We start from the raw sequence: 19,663 nt of genomic DNA, 5'->3' as shown, positions 1-19,663 counted from the left end.
GATGATCAGCCATGATCATACTGAATGGCGGTGCAGGCTCGAAGGGCCGAATGGCCTACTCCTGCACCTATTTTCTATGTTTCTATGTAACATATCATCCAAAATAAGTCACCTCCAACAACATAGTACTACCTTACTGTTGCAATTTAAGAATCGGGTTTGATATTTTTCTGGAATAGGTCTTGAATAGACAATCAACTGGACTGTGGCAAGAGCAATTAAATTTTTTTGTCATTTTAAGTTTTCATTACATACTGTATTTAACAAGAAATACTTTGGTGACTCAACCAGAACATAAATACTGACATCAACTGGTTAGGCTGCACAGTCTACTTTGCTTTTGTAAATGTTATGCACACTCATCTCCAGATATTGGATTAACCCATTTTATTGTTTGGTTGCAGCGCCTGGCGAACTCCAAAGCACATACCTCACGATTTATCAGTGCCAATCTCCCTTGTAACAAATTTAAAAACCGTCTTGTGAACATCATGCCATATGAATCCACACGAGTCTGCTTGCAACCAATCCGAGGAGTTGAGGGCTCTGATTACATAAATGCCAGCTTCATTGATGGATACAGGTACTGCACCCACTTGTAAAATTGTAACTAAATTAGGGGTTTATTGTTTTCTGTTATTTTTACTCTAAGGAGGGGGGAAAAAAAGTAACAATAATAAAGGTTTATTTCCCACCTTAGCATATACAGTATTGAAATGTTTTGCAGCCAGTGAAATACAGTGGATTCCGGTTAATTGGAACACATCAGGACCAATACTCTTCAGCCAATTAAGTGTCTGCCCCAATTAGCCAAAATTTTATGGAAGTGGTTAATAAGGTATAAAAAAGACAAACTACTGTTTAACTTAGTAAACAAATTATGCAATTAAATTACGTACAAAGGACACGAGCAATAGTACTACTGTGTTATAAAACTGTGTATTGGTACCGAAAATTTATTGACACAGAAATTCATCCAGTGTACGCTGTTGTATTCTTTTGGTTAACTGTAAATGAACAAAATCAGAGCAGACACCTAGTGCAGATAATCGATCCATTATGCAATCTGTTATTTTCTTTGAACCTGATAGTGTTGCATGTTTGTAGCCGAGAAAACCCTTCAGTGTGGCACGATAGAAAAGGCCTATTTCACTGCCATTGGACGCAAAATTTTTGATGCAAGTCAGGGAATTTTGTTGATTTCCATGTTTCTGCACTTACAGTGTCAACACCATCTTTCTTGCCATGTGCTTTCTTGAACTTTTTTTTTAATTTTATTTTTATTTGGATAAGGAATTCACAATTATCATGTACTTTTTTCACACATATAACCTTTTCCATTTTTTATATGTATAAAACTACAATTATTTATACATTCTTAAGTACACATTGAGATGATATAAAAGGAAAATAAACATTTAAATAGATAATTATGTACTGTGGTAAATCTAACCTATTAGGCTAAGTAATGAAATTAGTTGTTAAGAAAAATGGTAATAATAGTTTCCATACAACCCTTCTGGACCATTTCCACTGGTCCAAAATGTTGCATACAAGCCTATATACCAACCATTGTAGGTGTTTATATCCCAATTTGTTCGTGCTTGTTCCTGCCCGCAGACATAATTATCCAATCCCTATGTACTTATTTACTTAATTTTTTCTTTTTTTTTATCCCTTTCCCAAATCTTTCCTTTTACTTGTGTTAATTCTCTATTTTCCAAAAAAAAACAAACATTTAGACTAGGGGTGCTTACGTTAGCAATATTACTGTGTTGATGAGAAGAGCAATATAAATCATTAGGAGAGTCATCTAAAGTCTGCTCGCATTGGGGTTATATATTCAATCCATTTATTCCAGATTTGATAAAATGTTTCTTTTTGAGTTCTCAGGGAGTAAGTCAACTTTTCCATTTTAAATATTTCCAAGATAATTTCGTACCAATCTTCTAATGTAGGTGGTATTGGATTTAGCCATTTTCTAGTGATTGATTTCTTACTTGCCGCTAAGAGGGCCTGCAGCAACTTTATATCTTCCTTCTGTTCAAGGAACAATACATGCCCCAAATAGAGCGTCTCAAAGTTCAGAGGTATCTGGGACCTAAGTACCTCAACTAATGTCCTATGAATACCTTCCCAAAATAGACTTAATTTAGGGCAATCCCAGAAAATATGAAAATGATTTGCCTCCTTGGAGCCGCACCTTCTCCAACACATCACATTTGTATCTTTATATTTTTCCTGATATGGGGTCTTGAAGTATCTTATAATGTTTTTCCAACAATGTTCTCTCCAAGTCAAAGAATTAGTCGAGGACCATTGAAAGCTGCAGATTTTCCCCCAAGCCTCCTCTGAAAGTACCAACCCCGCTTCTTTCTCCCACTTCTCTTTAATATACAGTGTATTTACATTTTTAGCATGGGAGAGTGCATTATATAGGCGAGAAACTGATTTACTGGGTATTGAACTGCAAGCCGAATTCAGAATCTTGAAAAATTCTAATTCTACTGTTGATAGGTCTGTATATCTACAACTCTGGTTAACATAGTTTCGTATTTGAAGGTACCTAAAAAAGTCATTATGTTCTAGGCCATGTTTGTCCTGCAGGATTTGGAAACTTTGTAATACTCTTTTATCTATAAATGAGAGGTAGGTTGTAAGACCTTTCTTTATCCATAGCTCAAATCTTTTATCTCCTCTGTTGGGAAGGAATTCGGTATCATATGCACACCATCTAAAGAGTTTTAACATGTTATGAATTAACCACCTTCTGCCATACTTTTAATGTAAGATTTATCCAAGCATTATTAAATTTTTCCAACTGGGCCATCAATCCTTTGTCGGCTATTGAGGCCTGAAGAGGAAAACTGTCAACTAATCCAAATTCTATTTCCTTCCATCTAGCCTTATATTCCCTATTACACCAATATAACAGAGGGGTTATCTGTGAGGCATAAAAATAATTTCTCAGGCAAGGAAGAATCATACCTCCTCCTTCCTTCCCTAACTGTAAGGTGTTATATCGAATTCTAGGTTTCCTTCCTTGCCAAATGAAGCGGGAAATCCATTTGTCCCATTCCCTGAATTGATTATCATCCACCTCCACTGGTAAAGTACGGAAAAGATATGATAACCGAGGAAGAATATTCATTTTTATAATATTTATCCTTGAATTTAAACTTAAAAAGGGGATAAGATTCCATCTATGCATATCTGCTTTTATCTCTGAGATTAATGGCCCATAATTTACCTGTGACAGTGTTGAAAGATCCTTCGGCAGGGTTATTCCTAAATATTTTAATGATTTAGCTTCCCACTTAAGATGGTATGTATCCTGCAATTTTTTGGATGGTATATAATTTAGGGACATAACCTGCGTTTTCTTTACATTTATTTTATAACCTGATATTTTCCCAAAGTCATCCAACAGTGTAAACAATCCTATAAATGATTTTTCTGGTTCACTCAGATAGACCAAAACATCATCTGCGAATAACGCCACTTTCTGTTCAATCCCTGCCACCTTGATACCTTTTACGATTTCGCTCTGTCTTATTAGTTGGGCAAGTGGTTCAATATATAGCGCAAAAAGGAGAGGAGAAATTGGGCATCCCTGTCTAGTGCCTCTCTCTAAAATGAAGGAGTCAGAGAGGTCCCCATTTATCTTAATTCGGGCTGTAGGGCTGTCATATAGAGTCTGAATTACTTTAATAAACCTTTCTTGAAAGCCGAATCTTCCTAACACTCTGTATAAGAATGCCCAACTAACTGAATCAAAAGCTTTCTCAGCGTCCAATCCTACTACCATTGTCTCTGTCTCGTTCTTATTAACCTGTTCTAATATGTGCAGAGTTCTCCTTATGTTGTCCTGTGTTTGTCTTTGTTGAATAAATCCAGTCTGGTCTAAATGGATTAGGCCAGGTAAAAGCTTTTCCAATCTGCGCGCTAATATAGATGTAAATAGTTTGTAATCTAAATTAAGAACACTAATTGGCCGATAATTGCCACATTCTAGTTTATCTTTACCCTCTTTAGGAATAACTGAAATAATCGCTTCTCTCCAGGAAGGTGGAGTTTCTCCTCTCTGCAAGATCCAATTAAAGGTGTTAAGTAGTAATGGGGCTAACTGTGTCTTCAGGGACTTGTACCACTCTGAGGTAAACCCATCAGAACCCGGGGACTTTCCAGCCTTTAACCTAGAGATGGCCACGTTCAGTTCTTTGACAGTTACTGGTTCTAATAAGCTTTCATTTTGTAAATCTGTAAGTTTAGGTAGATCTAAAAAATTCAATACACTGTCTATATAGGGCTCATTGGGGGCCCGGGGTTGGGAGTACAGCTCTCGATAATATGTTTCAAAACTCTCTTGAATTTTCCCTATTGTACTCTCCACAAGCTTTGTCTTTGGATTCTTTATTTTATGAATTGTATTGTCTGCTTGTTGTTTTCGTAATTTATATGCTAATAATCTAGCTGATTTACCTCCTACTTCATAATTCTTTTGTCTCAGGTAAAGAAAATTTCTTTGAGTTTCCAACGTATAAATATCATCAATTTCACTTTGCAATTTCCTAATTTCCTGTTTTCGATTTGAATTATTTTTGTTGCTATCTACAACTTGAAGTTGTTTTAATTTTCCTTGAAGGTCTACTAATTTTTGTGCATTGATTTTTTTCATGTGAGTAGTAATGGAAATAATTTTCCCTCTCAGTACAGCTTTCAATGTATCCCATAAAATCACTGGTGATGTTTCTCCCGTGTCATTAAGGTCTAGATATTCTTTGATTTCTCCCCTTAATCTCTCCATTACTTTCGGGTTATTGAGTATATGTGAGTTTAGCCTCCATAGTGTTTTCCTCATTTTCCTTTCCAGGATTAGAGACGTAGAGACTGGGCTATGATCCGACAGATCAATTGTTGCAATATTACAGTTTTTTATCCTGAGTCTATCTGTATTAAAGATAAAGAAATAGTCTATGCTTGAATAGGCTGAATGAGGGAAAGAGTAATATGTATAATCTTTACTAGTAGGGTGTAATTCCCTCCAGACATCTATAATTCCCAACTCCTCCATCAATGAATTCACTTTCCGAGTCAGAGGTTTATTCTGAGTAACTATTCTTGAAGAATCTAATATAGGATTTAATCTAATATTAAAATCCCCTCCACAAATTACTACCCCTCGAGAACTGACCATTAGGTCAAAAATGTGTCTATAAAATGACCATTCACTACCTGGAGGAGCATAAACATTCAGCAATGTTATTTCTGTACCTTCTATTCTTCCTGTGATTTTTACAAACCGTCCTTCTTTGTCTCTAGTCTCTGAAATATGTTCATAATTAAGAGTACCTGTTATTAAAGTAGCTACCCCTCTTTTGTGACTCAATTTATATGATGAATAAAATACATGCTTAAAGCCAATTCTTTTTAATTTTCCATGTTCAGATTGGCTCATATGTGTTTCCTGGAGGAAAGCTATTTGTGCCCTCTCTTTTTTCAATTTAGACATAATCTTATTTCTTTTAATTGGATTCAAAACCCCATTAACATTATAGGAAATTATTTTTACCAATTCAGTTTGCATTTTTTTCTAGTAGAAAAAAAGCACTCTCCTTTTCTAACCAAACAGTAAGCAATCCCTTCTCAACAGTAAACCAAGACATATAACCACACCCTAGACATTTCTGAACGTATAACATTTGAAAATTTTTCCCGACTTCCCACAGTGAGGCCTGAGCACCGACCCGCCTCAGTTCAGAGGGATAACCTCTATCTTCAGCCTGTGTTAGAGGGCCCTCAGCAGTTTGAATAATCATAGAGAATTTTCTCCTATTTATGTCTCGACCATATTGCTATCATTCAAGTTATTCCGCCTAGTTTATTTTCAGTTACCAGTTTTCATTTTACGTTTAAGTCCGATTTACTCTTTTCAGTCATTTCTCTTAATTAATCTGTATGCTCTGTACATTCGTGTCTGAATATTTGCAGCTTTTCCTTGTAGTTTGACACTGTGGTTCGAGTGGAGCGTCCTCGCCCCACTAACTGCCACGACTTCTGCCGAATCCTCTCCAGTAGCGACTCCGGTTGGGTGATAACTTTAGTAGGTAGTCCCCGGTCCGCCAGGTCCAACGTTGCCTCCTCCACCGTAGCATAAGTTTTTGTCCCTTCGTCGTAAAAGACTCTCAGCCGAGCTGGATACAGGGTCTGGAATCTGATGTTGTTTTCCTTCAGGACTCTCCGTGTTTCTGTATATTCCTTCCGTCTGGCAAGAATCCCCGGTGCGTAGTCGTGGTCTAAACTGATTTTGCAGTTGTTCCACATGAAACCTTTCTTTTGCCATGCTCTTTTAAGCACCTCTTCCTTCGTTCTGTAACTGAGAAATCTGATCAGAATCGATCTGGGCTAGGTGCCTGCCGGAGGCTGTGGTGCCAACGCGCAGTGAGCCCTTTCTATCTGTAGGTCTTTTGCGGCCGGTATATCAAGGTTCTCTCTAAGCAGCTTCTCCACGAAGGGAATCATCAATCCGGGTTTTCCTTCGGGAACTCCGTAGATCCTCACATTTTCCCTTCTCGAGCGGCTTTCTTGATCTATTAGTTTCCACTGGAGCTGGTCTTGTAGCTTCAGCATTTCTGCTATCACTTCCTCGGCGTTTTGTAGCTTCTCTTCAATTCCAACAATCCTCGCTTCGGCTTCATCTATCCGCGAGTTAGTTTTTACTATTTCTCCTTTAATATCTTCCAGCTGTTTGCTGTTATCTTGTCGGAACTCGCGAATCTCTCCGAGAATCAAAGACAGAGTCACCGATTCCCCCTCATTATCTCCGTCCTGGCTTGCCGTGGGGGAGCTAGGCCCGTCGCCTTGCTGCATCTCTTTATGTTTATCAGCCTTCGAAGCGGACTTTTTATTCTTGTTCTTAGACATCATCCTTGCCCCTTTTATTAATATAGTTATGCAATATTAAGTATTTGTCTAAATTCGATTTTGGGGCAGTTTACCTTCTTTTTTGTCGAGAGACCTTTTCCTTACGCCACCATTCCCTTGATGACCCGGAAGTCCCCCGCTTTCTTGAACTTAATGTGGTGCCACCATTTCCATCAACCATCCATTGGGTTAAAATCTTCATGACCAGCTATTTAGCTAGCTCCTCTGACTTTTTTTTTAACATTCAGACACGCACACTTCATCCAGTTACAATGGAAAACAATTGACTGCGGTCCTCTTCAATATCTGAACCCCTACCTTCATGCTTTCGTTTTTGGAATGTTCTGTGTTGTCTGTCACGTAATGCCAATTCTTCTTGAAGTGTATCTTGCTGATGAATCAAGCATGCAATTGTAGATTTTGGCACTCCAGTTATCTCTGCCTGCGGATGATGAGTGGTGTTAGGTAAATGGCTTTTAATTTGGTCCAGTAGGATAATACCTTCGGATAGTGTCAAATCTTTTTGTGTCAATTTGGCATGGCACATGCAACTGGCACTATTTTTAAAACTATTTTAAAACTTAAAACTTAAAAACTAAGCACGGTGTAGTTTCTGACATGCGTGTGACCTGCACTAGTCAGAAATTGTTCAGTAGCAATATCCTATCCTAATTACACAGCATGGTGTCCCAAATAAATGAAGGGAATCCCACTTTGGAGTGCAATTCCTGTTACACAATAAGGAATTACTGTAGCCAACATCAAGCACAAATGGAAATAAATGAATAAAAATCTATTGATGTTTCTGCTTAAGGAATAAATTTTGATAGGATCTTTGGGAAAACTTATTTCCTCATGCTAGATGATTGTGCACGTCATAAGCACATAAGTAAATTAGCAGTAGACCATACAGGCTTACAACACCATTCAATAAAATTGTTGCTTACTCTATACCTCGGCCATAGAACCATTATGACCAGAATGAAACCATTCAGTCCATCAAGTCCATGACAGTAGGAACAATGCTATCAGTCCCATTTCCCACACCTTCCCCATTGATGTGAAAGTTAATTATCTCTGCCACCAATTCCTTTTTTGAAGCTGATTGACTGTCTCTATTACTTACCCAGAGAGCTCTGACCTTAAATATAATTTTAATGTAAAAAATGTTCTACCCACAGTATTAAATTGAACCAGCTGTTACTGAAACAAATGCCTTCTATTTACACTATTTAGAATTGTCTTGATTTAACATGACCTTTCTTTTAGTCCCCCTAGAAAACCAAACACAATTTCTCCTATCTAATTCAGTACCTGAAATCCTTCATTTTATACTTAACTGCCTTGAATAGGTAAAACGCTATTTCAAGGCCATAAAAATGTTGACTGTGCTAAAATTATAGCTGTACAGTGGATTCTGGTTAATTGGGACAGTTGCTCGTTTGGAACAACTCTTAAAAAAAACAAAAATGAATCAAGAAAATAGCCAGGATTCCCTTCGTTTTATGTGGGACACTGTGCCACTTAATTGGGGCAGGACACTCTTATCAAACATTTTCTCACTAGCATTACTTGCGTATTTGTGTTCAAAAAGCAGTGATTTTTGTACTGATAAGTTGGTGAGTAATAAACAGTAAGACAATTTAGAACTCTTTTCCTCACTGCCATTTCAAGCATTCTGGCTTGGAGATGTCAGAAACAGCTAGGAGTGAAGATTAAACTATTTCACTTCTTCAACAAGTTAGGAACTACAAAGAAGTTGAAGGTAAAGACAATCATTTTAAATGTTACAATTAAAATGAAGATTTGAGAACGTAATAGTTGAAAGCACTGTTCCAAGGTAGCTCACAATCTGCACTAGCTGTCTGCACTGATTTTGTTCATTTACATTCAATCAAAGGAATATGCCAAAGTTAAATGAATTCCTCCATCGATACCTATTTAGGAACTAATACCCAGTTTTATAGTACTGTCGTAGTTTTGGTTGTGTTCTAATTCATTCTGTATTTTATTTGTTACTCAATCAAATAATAGTTTGTCTTTTTTGAGCCTTTTGAACTATTTCCATGAAACTTTGGCTAATTAGTGCAGCCTCTGTATTGGGCCAAAACGTACTGGTCTTGGTGTGTCCCAGTTAACTAGAATTCACTGAGTATAATGTGATTATGCTGGTAGCATTCTCACTTCTTTGACAGAGAGTTGAGGGTTCAAGTCCTGCCACAGAAATGATACTCTCTATTTTGAACAGCAGGGCTCTACAGAGCTATATCTGAAGACATTATAAAAGTACTCAGCCCCCAACAGTTTTTCTCACATAAATAAATATTACAACCAGAGATCTTGATCAATTTAACTGAGAATTTTTATTGTGAATCACATGCTCCCTTTATTCATGTTACAGCCCCAGAAACGGAAAATTGTAAAGCATGAAAAATTTAAAAAAATTGAAATGTCAGCAGTTCAGAAGTATTCATCACCCTTGGCTGAGTACTTAATTGATCCACCTCTCACAGCTATTACAGCCAGTCGTCTTTTTGGATAAATCACTATTAGCTTTGCACAATGTGACGGACAAGTTTAGCCCATTCCACCTTGCAAAATTGCTCAAGCCGTGCCAGGTTACTTGGGGAGCAGTGGTGGACAGCAGTCTTAAGATCCTGCCAGAGAAGTTTGTTCGGGTTAAGGTCAGAACTCTACAGGGCCACTCAGGACATAATTTTCTTTATTTGGAGCCACTCCATGCTTGCTGTGGCTGTTTGCTTTGGGTTGCTGTCCTGCTGAAAGACGAATTTCCTCCCTAGTTTAAGATTTCTGGCAGGTTTTTAATCCAGGATCTCTCTGTATTTAGCAGCATTTATCTTCCCATCAATTCTGACTAGATTTCCAATCCCTGTTGCTGAAAAGCATCTCCATTACCCGATGCTACCTCCACCAGACATTATAGTATGAACAGCGTTACCTGGTTGATGTGGAGTATTATAGATTTACACCACATGTATTGCTTTGTGTCAATGCCAAAAAGTTCCACTTCAGTCTCATCTGACCATGTGACCTTCCACATCATTATAGTATCTTCTAAAGGACGCTTTAAAAAGTCTTTACAGGCAAGGATATTTTTTTTTATTTTAACCAAGGCTACTTCTTTGCCACTCTTGCATAAATACCCATTTTGTGCAAGGCCTTAGAGATGTAGAGCCATGAACTTTATCTTAAGTTGTAGCGACTGATTCCTCCAGCTCACTCAGAGTGACTATTGGCATCACAGTAGCCTATTTTACATGTGCCATTCTTTTCTGGTGACTTAAGTTTTGAGGGCACCCTGATATAGGCAATGTGGCTGTGATTTCATATTTTTTCCTTTTTTTTTTCTGATTGACTGCACTGAGCTCTGAGGTATGTTCAGTGCTTTTGAGATGGTCTTGTACCTTCCCCCAGATTTGTGCTTCTCTATTATCATTTTCCTGACTTGCCTTGAATGCGCTTTTGTCTTCATTTTGGTTTGGTCTGTTGAAATTTTACCATTCTATTGGACCTTGCAGAGAGAGGGAGTATTTATTCTTATAAATTCTTTGAAAACAGGTGATCTTACATCATGAAATTGGGTGAGTTGGTATACTCCACCATTGTTCCTGAGGAAGGTTAGCATAGTAATTATAAAGAGAATGAATATTTTGTCACCTTTATTTTGGTTTTTAATTTTTGGTAAGTTGTTGATAGGTGTTGGAATTTTTCTTTTGATTTGACGTGATTCACAATGTTTTGTAGATTAGCTCAAAAAATCCTGCTTCAAAACATTTTAAGTTTAGAAAATGAGAGTAAAATGTGAAAATGAGTTGTAGGGGCTGAAAACTTTTTCAAGGCACTGTACATTGATAACCTTAACCTCAGTGTGACTGTATGAACAGAAGAAAGCCAACTCAAATATTTGTTTGGAATATTGAATGGTATACATTGCTGTATGAAGTTTCGTATGTTGTTTTTGTATAATAATCCTAGTTCTTTGGAGATCGATACTGTTGTACTGGAAATATTTATGCATTTGTAAAACCCCAGGAGTGTACAATCTAATAAGGAGAAGCGTTCAACTAAGTGTTATTCATGGGCTAATAGTCTGACAAAGAAAACATGACAACTGAGAGTTTTATGGTAGATGTCTCGCTACTCAATATGTTTATATTTACCACCAGCTAATATCCTGACATTTTGATTCTTCTTTCCCTGAGTGCTTTAGACCATCTGTAAAGGTTACAATATATATTTCAATTCAGTACAGGAGCTTTAGATCCCACATGGAAAATCAGTTTGAAGTGAATTTTAATTTCTTTTCTAAACTAGTTATCTCGGTCTTTGCTGCAACTGATTTTAGGTGGGTCACAGCTTTTTTTAATTATTTAGATTTTATAAAGACACGTTATGCTCATTTGAAGTATGTACTTAATAAAGCAGATAATTATGGATGATTAAAAAAAGAGGATTTTTGTTACATTGGAGGCTGGGAAGATACCAGTGTTTCTATTAGAGTTTTGCCTCCATCTGGTGGAATAATGCATGAAGTTCAACCAGTTAAGCTTCCTGTTACCATCATGTCCTTTTCTAACCTTCCTGCAGGTTTCTAATGGGAAAAGTGTAAAGTTCAATGATTTAGCATTTTGACTTATAAATGCAAAATCACAAAGTTCCATTTAGTAGCTCAAGTTGATTGGAGGATGAAAATTTGGAAATGGATAGGAAATCATAAAAAGGCAAAAACTCAAAAGTTCTGTCAGATTTGAATTTGGAGTACAGTGTGTGGTGCATCATGGTCAATTTTTAATCTCCCATTGTTTTGAATTTACTTCAATAGCTTCAAACTCAGTGTATTGGTCCAATTTACATTTTACACTAAATTTGAAAAGTGAGTTGATTCAGAGAAAGTGCTTAAGGAGCAGGCACAGAATTACCTGGTTAAAACATGTAGATAGGGGCAATCATGTCAGATGAGCCAAGGCAGGGAGGGAGAGAGAGAGAGAGACACGCACACATGCGCACACCCCTTAATGAAGTGACATTTGGTTTTCATAGCCAATACTAAACAGTGATCAGCAGAAATTTAAAAACTGAATTATATGATTGGAATAATAGCATATTCATCAAAGGAAATCATGTTTAAATGCTTACTGTGCTTTGACAGATAAGGTCATGAAAATGCATTCAGTTTTGGCTACGTAGTGAAAAATTCAGGTTCTCAAGATAGAGAAATATAAAGAAAACAGATAACTGTCTGATGGTTTATTAGAAATAACCTAACAGAGATATATTAAGTGGTAAACAGTTTGGTTTGTTTAAATGTGGGAAATTTCTTAAAAATTTGCAAAGAAGAATACAAGATTATATTAAAGTGAAGAAAAATTTAATCTATTGTCAAATAAATGTCTTTAGCACAAGAATGATTACTACATTTTACAAACCCCATTTCCAGAAAAGTTGGGATATTTTCCAAAATGCAATAAAAACAGTGATATGTTAATTCACGTGAACCTTTCTTTAACTGACAAAAGTACAAAGAAAAGATTTTCAATAGTTTTACTGACCAACTTAATTGTATTTTGTAAACACAAATTTAGAATTTGATGGCTGCAACGCACTCAACAGAAGTTGGGACAGAGGCATGTTTACCATTGTGTTTCATCACCTTTCCTTTTAATAACACTTTTTAATCGTTTTGGAACTGAGGATACTAATTGTAGTAGATTTGCAATTGGAAATTTTGTCCATTCTTGCTTGATGTAAGACTTCAGCTGCTCAACAGTCCGTGATCTCCGTTGTCTGATTCTCCTCTTCATGATGTGCCATACATTTTCAATAGGAGATAGATCTGGACTGGCAGCAGGCCAGTCAATCACACACACTCTGTCTACAAAGCCACGCTGTTGTAGCCCGTGCAGAATGTGGTCTGGCATTGTCCTGCTGAAATAAGCATGGACGTCCTGGGAACAGACGTCACCTTGACGGCAACGTATGTCTCTCTAAAATCCGAATATACGCCTCAGAGTCAATGGTACCTTCACATACATGCAACTCACCCATGCCTTGGGCACTGATGCACCCCCATACCATCACAGATGCTGGCTTTTGCACTTTTTGCTGATAACAATCTGGATGGTCGTTTTCATCTTTGGCACGGAGAACTCGACACCTGTTTTTTCCGAAAACTAGCTGAAATGTGGACTCATCTGACCACAGCACACGGTTCCACAGTCTTTCGGTCCATCTTTATCTAAAATTTTATGTCCAAAAGATGCCATCATTTCAGAGCACTCTGCCCAGGGACCCATTCATTGCTTTCAATGGAAAAGGAGGTGCCTTTTATGATTTAAATTACCTTTAAATTGTAGCTGTGTTTCCTCCTTCCTGCCGGTAGGTTAATGCTGAATTTGTGTTAAACTTTTCTAGGAGATAATGGGACAAGTTTTGTTTTCAGTAGCAACTAATATCAGCTTCGCATTGACCTCAGTAAGATGGTTTTGATTTAGATGAGATAGAATTTCCTGCAGAGATTTGTAGGAGCAGGGGAGATTTTCCATAGCAAAGCCCTGCATGAAATTAGGGCTTTCCACACAGATAGGATCATTGCATAGGTTGTGACAACAACGAGTTAATAAAAACAGTCAGCTAAGACATACTTTGAGACTTAGCTGGAACTATACTGCAGTAACACTTGAAGAACTGCTGGGTGTAGCAGCAAACTTCTTAGTTTATGGTTGAATGGGCTGAAAATGCTGTGCCACGTGTTTCTAACTGGTCTGTTTCTATAATAAACAGGCAGCAAAAGGCCTACATTGCCACACAGGGACCTCTGGCAGAGACCACAGAAGATTTCTGGCGTATGCTATGGGAGCACAATTCCACAATTGTTGTAATGCTCACAAAATTACGAGAAATGGGTCGAGTAAGTAATGCTCATTTATAGTATATTGAACTGCACCAAACACTGAGGGAGATGGTTCACTGTTTATTTGGTAATTAATAGCTGTGAGTACTACATTTAAAATTCACCAGGATTGACAATCTGATTAATTTGCCCTTCATAGTTTTTAAAGGTATAGTGTGTAATGGAAGAAGTTTGGAAGTGGCTTTTCTCCATATCAATCAATTTTTACTCAGCATCAGTTCCGATGGTATTAGTAGCTAAAATGTTTGTAGTTATTGTGACCTTACTACCTATGAATATGATCACTTTCTTAAATAGCTTATTCCAAACAAAGATGAAAATTACTAATGTTCTTGTAGAAATTACTTGCAAAGACAGGTTGTTTATCTCAGAAATGGTAGAACACTAGTGAATCTAACACATCAGAAGCCAGCCAAAATATTAAATGCAACACTCTCGGCCCAAAACGTCGACTGTACCTGTTCCTAGAGATGCTGCCTGGCCTGCTGCGTTCACCAGCAACTTTTATGTGTGTTGCTTGAAAATCCAGCATCTGCAGATTTCCTCGTTTTTCAAAATATTAAATATAGTTTTAAGAGCAGTAAATGAGATGTGGAATGCCACTTGTTTGAAAACAATTTTATTTAAAAGTGATCTGCATAAGAGGCAACACAAACACTATACAAGAGGAACTCAGCAAGTCAGGCAGCAGCAGTGGTTGACAGTTTGGATCGAGGCCCTTCATCAGTGTTCCACTGCATAGTGCTGCCTGACTTGCTGAGTTCCTCCCGCACTTTGTGTTCAAAATGCCAGCGTCTGCAGAAAATCTTGTGTTTATGTACATAAGGAGTATCTTGTTCATTGTGCTCAGTTTTGCTGATGTCTTGCTTTGTTGTCACCAGGAAAAGTGCCACCAGTACTGGCCAGCGGAACGTTCTGCCCGGTATCAATACTTTGTGGTAGATCCAATGGCAGAATATAGCATGCCACAGTATATCCTGCGAGAGTTCAAAGTAACAGATGCCAGGGTAGGTATGAACTGTAGTCATATCAATGTTCTGTGGAAATGAGGCTTATTCTGTCAGTTTATACTTTTATGCATTATGTGTTATGTTGTCCCCTCAGAGTTTCCAATCTCAGACAAAAATTAATGGAGAACTAATTCTCTCAACTTTACTGCAGTGCAGTCTGTAATGAAAACATTGATATTCAAAATCCGTTTTCCTTTCCCATTTTTACTTGAATGGCTGTTTTTTTTTAATATAGGTACTGCAAATCTGATTACCATCAAATTTGAGGCAAAGATTTTCAAAGTGTTCCAGGATTGTCTCACCAGTGTTAGGTTCAAATATGTAGGTGGCATATAGGATGCACATTGGAGAGCCTTGTTACCTTCTGTATTTGTATTATTCTTGACATGAAAGGCTTAAAATGTACTCAGCAGGTCAGTCTGTGAGCTCTGCTCAAGCCCTTGTCATCTTTTCTGGTTTATTTTCTAGTCTACAGTAGACTTTTTTAGTTTATTATATTCCACTTTTTTGGCTGAGAGCACTGCATTGGACTGTATAAATCTTTGCTTTGCAAGTATTGGAAAATTTAATTTTTGCAGAGTTTCCTACTGCAGTCAGCATTTAAAAGTGTGCTATAACTATGATGATAATGTACTTTTTGAAACTTGAATTTTAGTTATCCATACTTTACAGCATGTAGCCCATAAGGAAACGATAAATTACATTTATTCATACATTCAGAAATTACATTAGTTTGACAGTATCATGTGATCATGGAAACTTGTATTCCATTTGGAAATGGCAATGCAGTCAAAATTAATACTCATGATAGTGCAAATAATTGGTTAGTCTCATACAGTAGTGAAGTATTAGTACTTGTTTTCTTGATACTTGGTGATTTAAAAGAAGTCAGAGTTTTATGAGCACTGTGTTTTGTGATTTTTTTTTGTTGTTGTTGTCATCCTGTAGCCAAGAAATCTGTTTGTGTCTCATAACATTTCTATGTGCTACACAATATCAGGTTTCTAAAATTCAATCACTCAACAAAATGGAGAATACCACTCACACACAGAGTTACTTTAAGAAATTGGAGTTCAGTCCTCTTGGGAGGAGGCCATTTATCTATTTGGAGGCCATAGGATATGTGCAGTGTTAGCAGTCATTGTTAGTATCTAATATATGCACACTTTTCTTCTTAAGTACATGTATCACAATCACTCATTACACCTATTTGAGTAGCCTAAGGCTGCCCTGCGAGCAAGCCTACCTCAAAGAGGTTCCACCCCATTAATTAGAAGAGAACTCTTTTGAACATTTTCACCTTGGCAGAAAATTGTGTTGAAAACTTTTAATCTAGTATATAACTTTGGGTTTATAGAATATAGAACAGACCGTTTGGTCCACAATGTTATGCCAAACCAATTAAATTTAGTAATCAAACGGCCACTAAACTAATCTTCTCTGCTACACAATAAAAAATATCCTTCCATTTCCTCACATTCATTTATTTCAATTTTATTGACTGTCATAGGGAAATACAATGTGGTGGCAGGTTAATGTTTGTATTAATTTTGTCTTTACCAAGTATGTTTTCTCTCTTTCACAGCAGCACTGCAAAAAGGTTTTGAGTGTACAGATAGTAACTGAATCTGCTGATTCACAGTATTTAAGGCTTCCCTGCTATCTTGAGAGGGTACTCAAGAGAAGAGGGAAAATACATTAACTTATTGGTTATCCCCATTTTATGTTTAAACATTTTCAATTCAAATGTGGCCCAGCCTCCAGTTACACTGTTTGTAAGTATTCACCATTGTTTTTAACATAGGATGGACAGTCTCGAACAATCCGACAGTTCCATTTCATTGACTGGCCTGAACAAGGAGTGCCAAAAACCGGAGAAGGATTCATTGATTTTATTGGACAAGTACACAAGACAAAAGAACAATTTGGACAGGATGGGCCCATTACAGTGCACTGCAGGTAAGGATGAACATATTGGTGTTTTAATTCAGATAAATCAACAATTTAATTGCACAACTTACTGTAATGAACTTTAATAAGCTTACCGTAAATGACCAAATTTTCATTCCTATTATACACACTTTCTTCAAGTGGAATACAGAACATAGTCAAAGTCATTGAGTCATTGTTTAACTTGTCTATGCTAACCAAAGTGCCTGACTAACCTAGTGTTATTTACCCATGTTTGATCCCATCTCTCTAAATTTCATCAGGTGTTTGGATTGATTTGGTAGGTCACCAAAGACGCTTAAAAATTTCTGCAGATGTACGGTGGAGAGCATTCTGACAGTTGTATCATAATGTGATGGGGAGCCTCCATTGCACGGGATTGCAAGAGGCTGCAAAGGGTTATGGGCTTGGGTAGTTCCATCACATGGGTACGACCATCTCTAACATCAAAGACATCTTTAAGAGAGGGTACCTTAAGAAGATAGCATCCATCATCAAAAACATCGCCATCCAGGACATGCCCTTTTCCTGTTAACTGTCACCAGGGAGGAGATTTTGGAGCCTGAAGAGCCACGCTCAGTGATTCCGGAACAGCTTCTTCCTCGCTGTCATCAGATTTCTGAATAGTCCATGAAACTCATTCTTCCATTATTTTTGCACTATTTATTTACTTTTTTCATTATAAATGTTTGTCTTTACACTCTACTGTTGCTGCTAAGCGCCAAATTTCATGTCATATGTTAGTAACAATAATTTTTATTCTGTTTCTACCCATGTACTTGTCCAAGTTGTCTTTTAGATGTTTGTCCAATTTTAGGACAGATCTGAATTTTATTGTTTCCAATATAATTGCTTTTTATTTTTCCACTGAGACCGTATAGAGTACCTCCCAAGTAAGATGCATTTAATCAATAAAACTCTGAAGTCTGAAATAAGTTTCTTCTGTATTCTAGTGCTGGTGTGGGACGAACTGGAGTATTCATTACACTAAGCATTGTTCTGGAGCGAATGAGATATGAGGGCGTTGTGGACATGTTTCAGACTGTGAAGACCTTACGAACACAGCGGCCTGCAATGGTTCAGACAGAGGTGGAGTATTTAATCATTGCTAGTAAAATACAGTGTAAATAAATGCTTCGAAAATAACAGGTGCTTCAAATGTATCAACCTTGCCTTACTATTATTTAATTGAGTGGCATGAACATTACTGAATCATTGACTGGAAACTGAATTGAAATAGCTACAGTCACAATGTGGCTATGAAAGCAGGTCAGATGCTGAGAAATCTGTGGCAAGTAACTCACCTCCTGACTCCCAAAAACCTGTTCACCAACTACAAGACTCAGATCAGGTATAAGATGGATGAGCACAGCTTCAACAAGCTCAACACCGTATATGACATAGTGGTCTTCTTGATGGCATCCCATCCACAACTATTCACTCTCTCCACTGTGAATGGGACAGCAGCAACAGTTTGTACTATCTATAGAATACACTGTAGCAACTCACCAAAACTCCTTAGACAGCACCATCAAAACCCATAATCTTTACTGCTGAGAAGGATGAGGGCACCATAATCATGAGTACACTAGCATCTAGAAATGCCCTCCAGGCCACACATAATCTTGAAAATATATTACCTTTCCTTTACCATCAAGGGGCGAGATCCAGCATTGTACAAATGCCAGCCCTCAAACCACCTTCAATCAGCAGCTCATCACCACCTTCCCATGAGCAATTAGGAGTGGGAAATTAAATTATGGCTTCAATCCATTTCCCCAATTAAATGAAAAAATTTGCAAATGTAACTTGCTGTGATCATCATTTTATTTCATAAACTCTCGAATTGTTTGATCATAGAAAATACGATGTCATTGAGATCCTGAATTGTGTTAACTAAATTTGCTAGACTTTTGTCAGGATTACTGTCCTATCTATCTGAAGAAGATACTGGGATATACACAGATCACTTACAGGAAATGTACAATACCATATAGCAGTCTTTATAAAATGACCACCCCTTTTCTGCTTGTTCAAGACCGGTCTTATCCTTCAATTCATCACTAGCATTGAGCCAAGTTAATATTTAGGCTATGTTGATTATTGAAACGCGTCCTTTTGCTTCAAATTTGTGCAGTATTAACGTACTGTATCTATTCTTATATTGAACAGCAAGCCACTCAAGTCTGCTGCTTTCCCACTCATAAAGTTCCTCTTTTCTTGAACAGGTCCTGTGCAGTGAATTTTAGGAAATCAGCTCCCATTCATTCACCACAGCCTGGTAGAGTCTTTGATCATCAATTGCCACTTAAATGTTTTAAATGCTGAGGTGTCCCAAACCAAAACAGCTGTCAAAATAACTTTGTCTCTGTTATTAAAAAATATTGATAATCTGTTACAACTTGCGGTAATAACAGACTCTTTTCAACTTAAAGCACAAACACAAAAAAAACTTACAATTAAAGGGCTTTATAAGGCATTGGTCACACTGCATATCAAGTATTGTGAGCAGATTTGGGCCTCTTATCTAATGTGCTGATATTGGAGAGGGTCCAGAAGTGGCTCACAAGAATGATCCCAAGAATGAATGGATTAATGTGTGAGGTGGTTTTGATGGTTCTGGATCTATACTCACTGGAGTATAAAAGAATGAGGAGGGATCTTATTGAAAATATTGAAAGGCCTGAATACAGCGGACATAGGGATGATGTTTCTCATAGTGGGTGAGTCTAGGACCAGAAGGGTACAGCCTCAAAATACAAGGATAGTGATTTAGAACAGAGATGGGGAATTTCTTTGGCCAGAGGGTGAATCAGTAGAATTCAAGTCAGGTATATTTAAAGTGGAG

General features: G+C 37.3%; 1 protein-coding gene across 3 annotated transcripts in view; it reads left to right on the top strand.

Moving 5' to 3' along the window:
* Window positions 1-19,663, top strand: part of ptprfa (protein tyrosine phosphatase receptor type Fa) — a 364,603-nt gene that overhangs the window by 336,978 nt on the left and 7,962 nt on the right. For all 3 annotated transcript variants that reach the window (XM_063064557.1, XM_063064555.1, XM_063064556.1), the window contains 5 exons: window positions 405-583; window positions 13,726-13,852; window positions 14,737-14,862; window positions 16,670-16,824; window positions 17,769-17,904. In XM_063064557.1, the coding sequence (XP_062920627.1) occupies window positions 405-583; window positions 13,726-13,852; window positions 14,737-14,862; window positions 16,670-16,824; window positions 17,769-17,904 (723 nt within the window). The remainder of the gene's footprint in view (window positions 1-404; window positions 584-13,725; window positions 13,853-14,736; window positions 14,863-16,669; window positions 16,825-17,768; window positions 17,905-19,663) is intronic.

Source organism: Mobula hypostoma, chromosome 12 (genome assembly GCF_963921235.1).
Source record: "Mobula hypostoma chromosome 12, sMobHyp1.1, whole genome shotgun sequence".
Lineage (NCBI taxonomy): Eukaryota > Metazoa > Chordata > Chondrichthyes > Myliobatiformes > Myliobatidae > Mobula > Mobula hypostoma.
The sequence above is the reverse complement of the archived record's forward strand: the minus strand, read 5'-3'. Positions and strand labels throughout refer to the sequence as shown.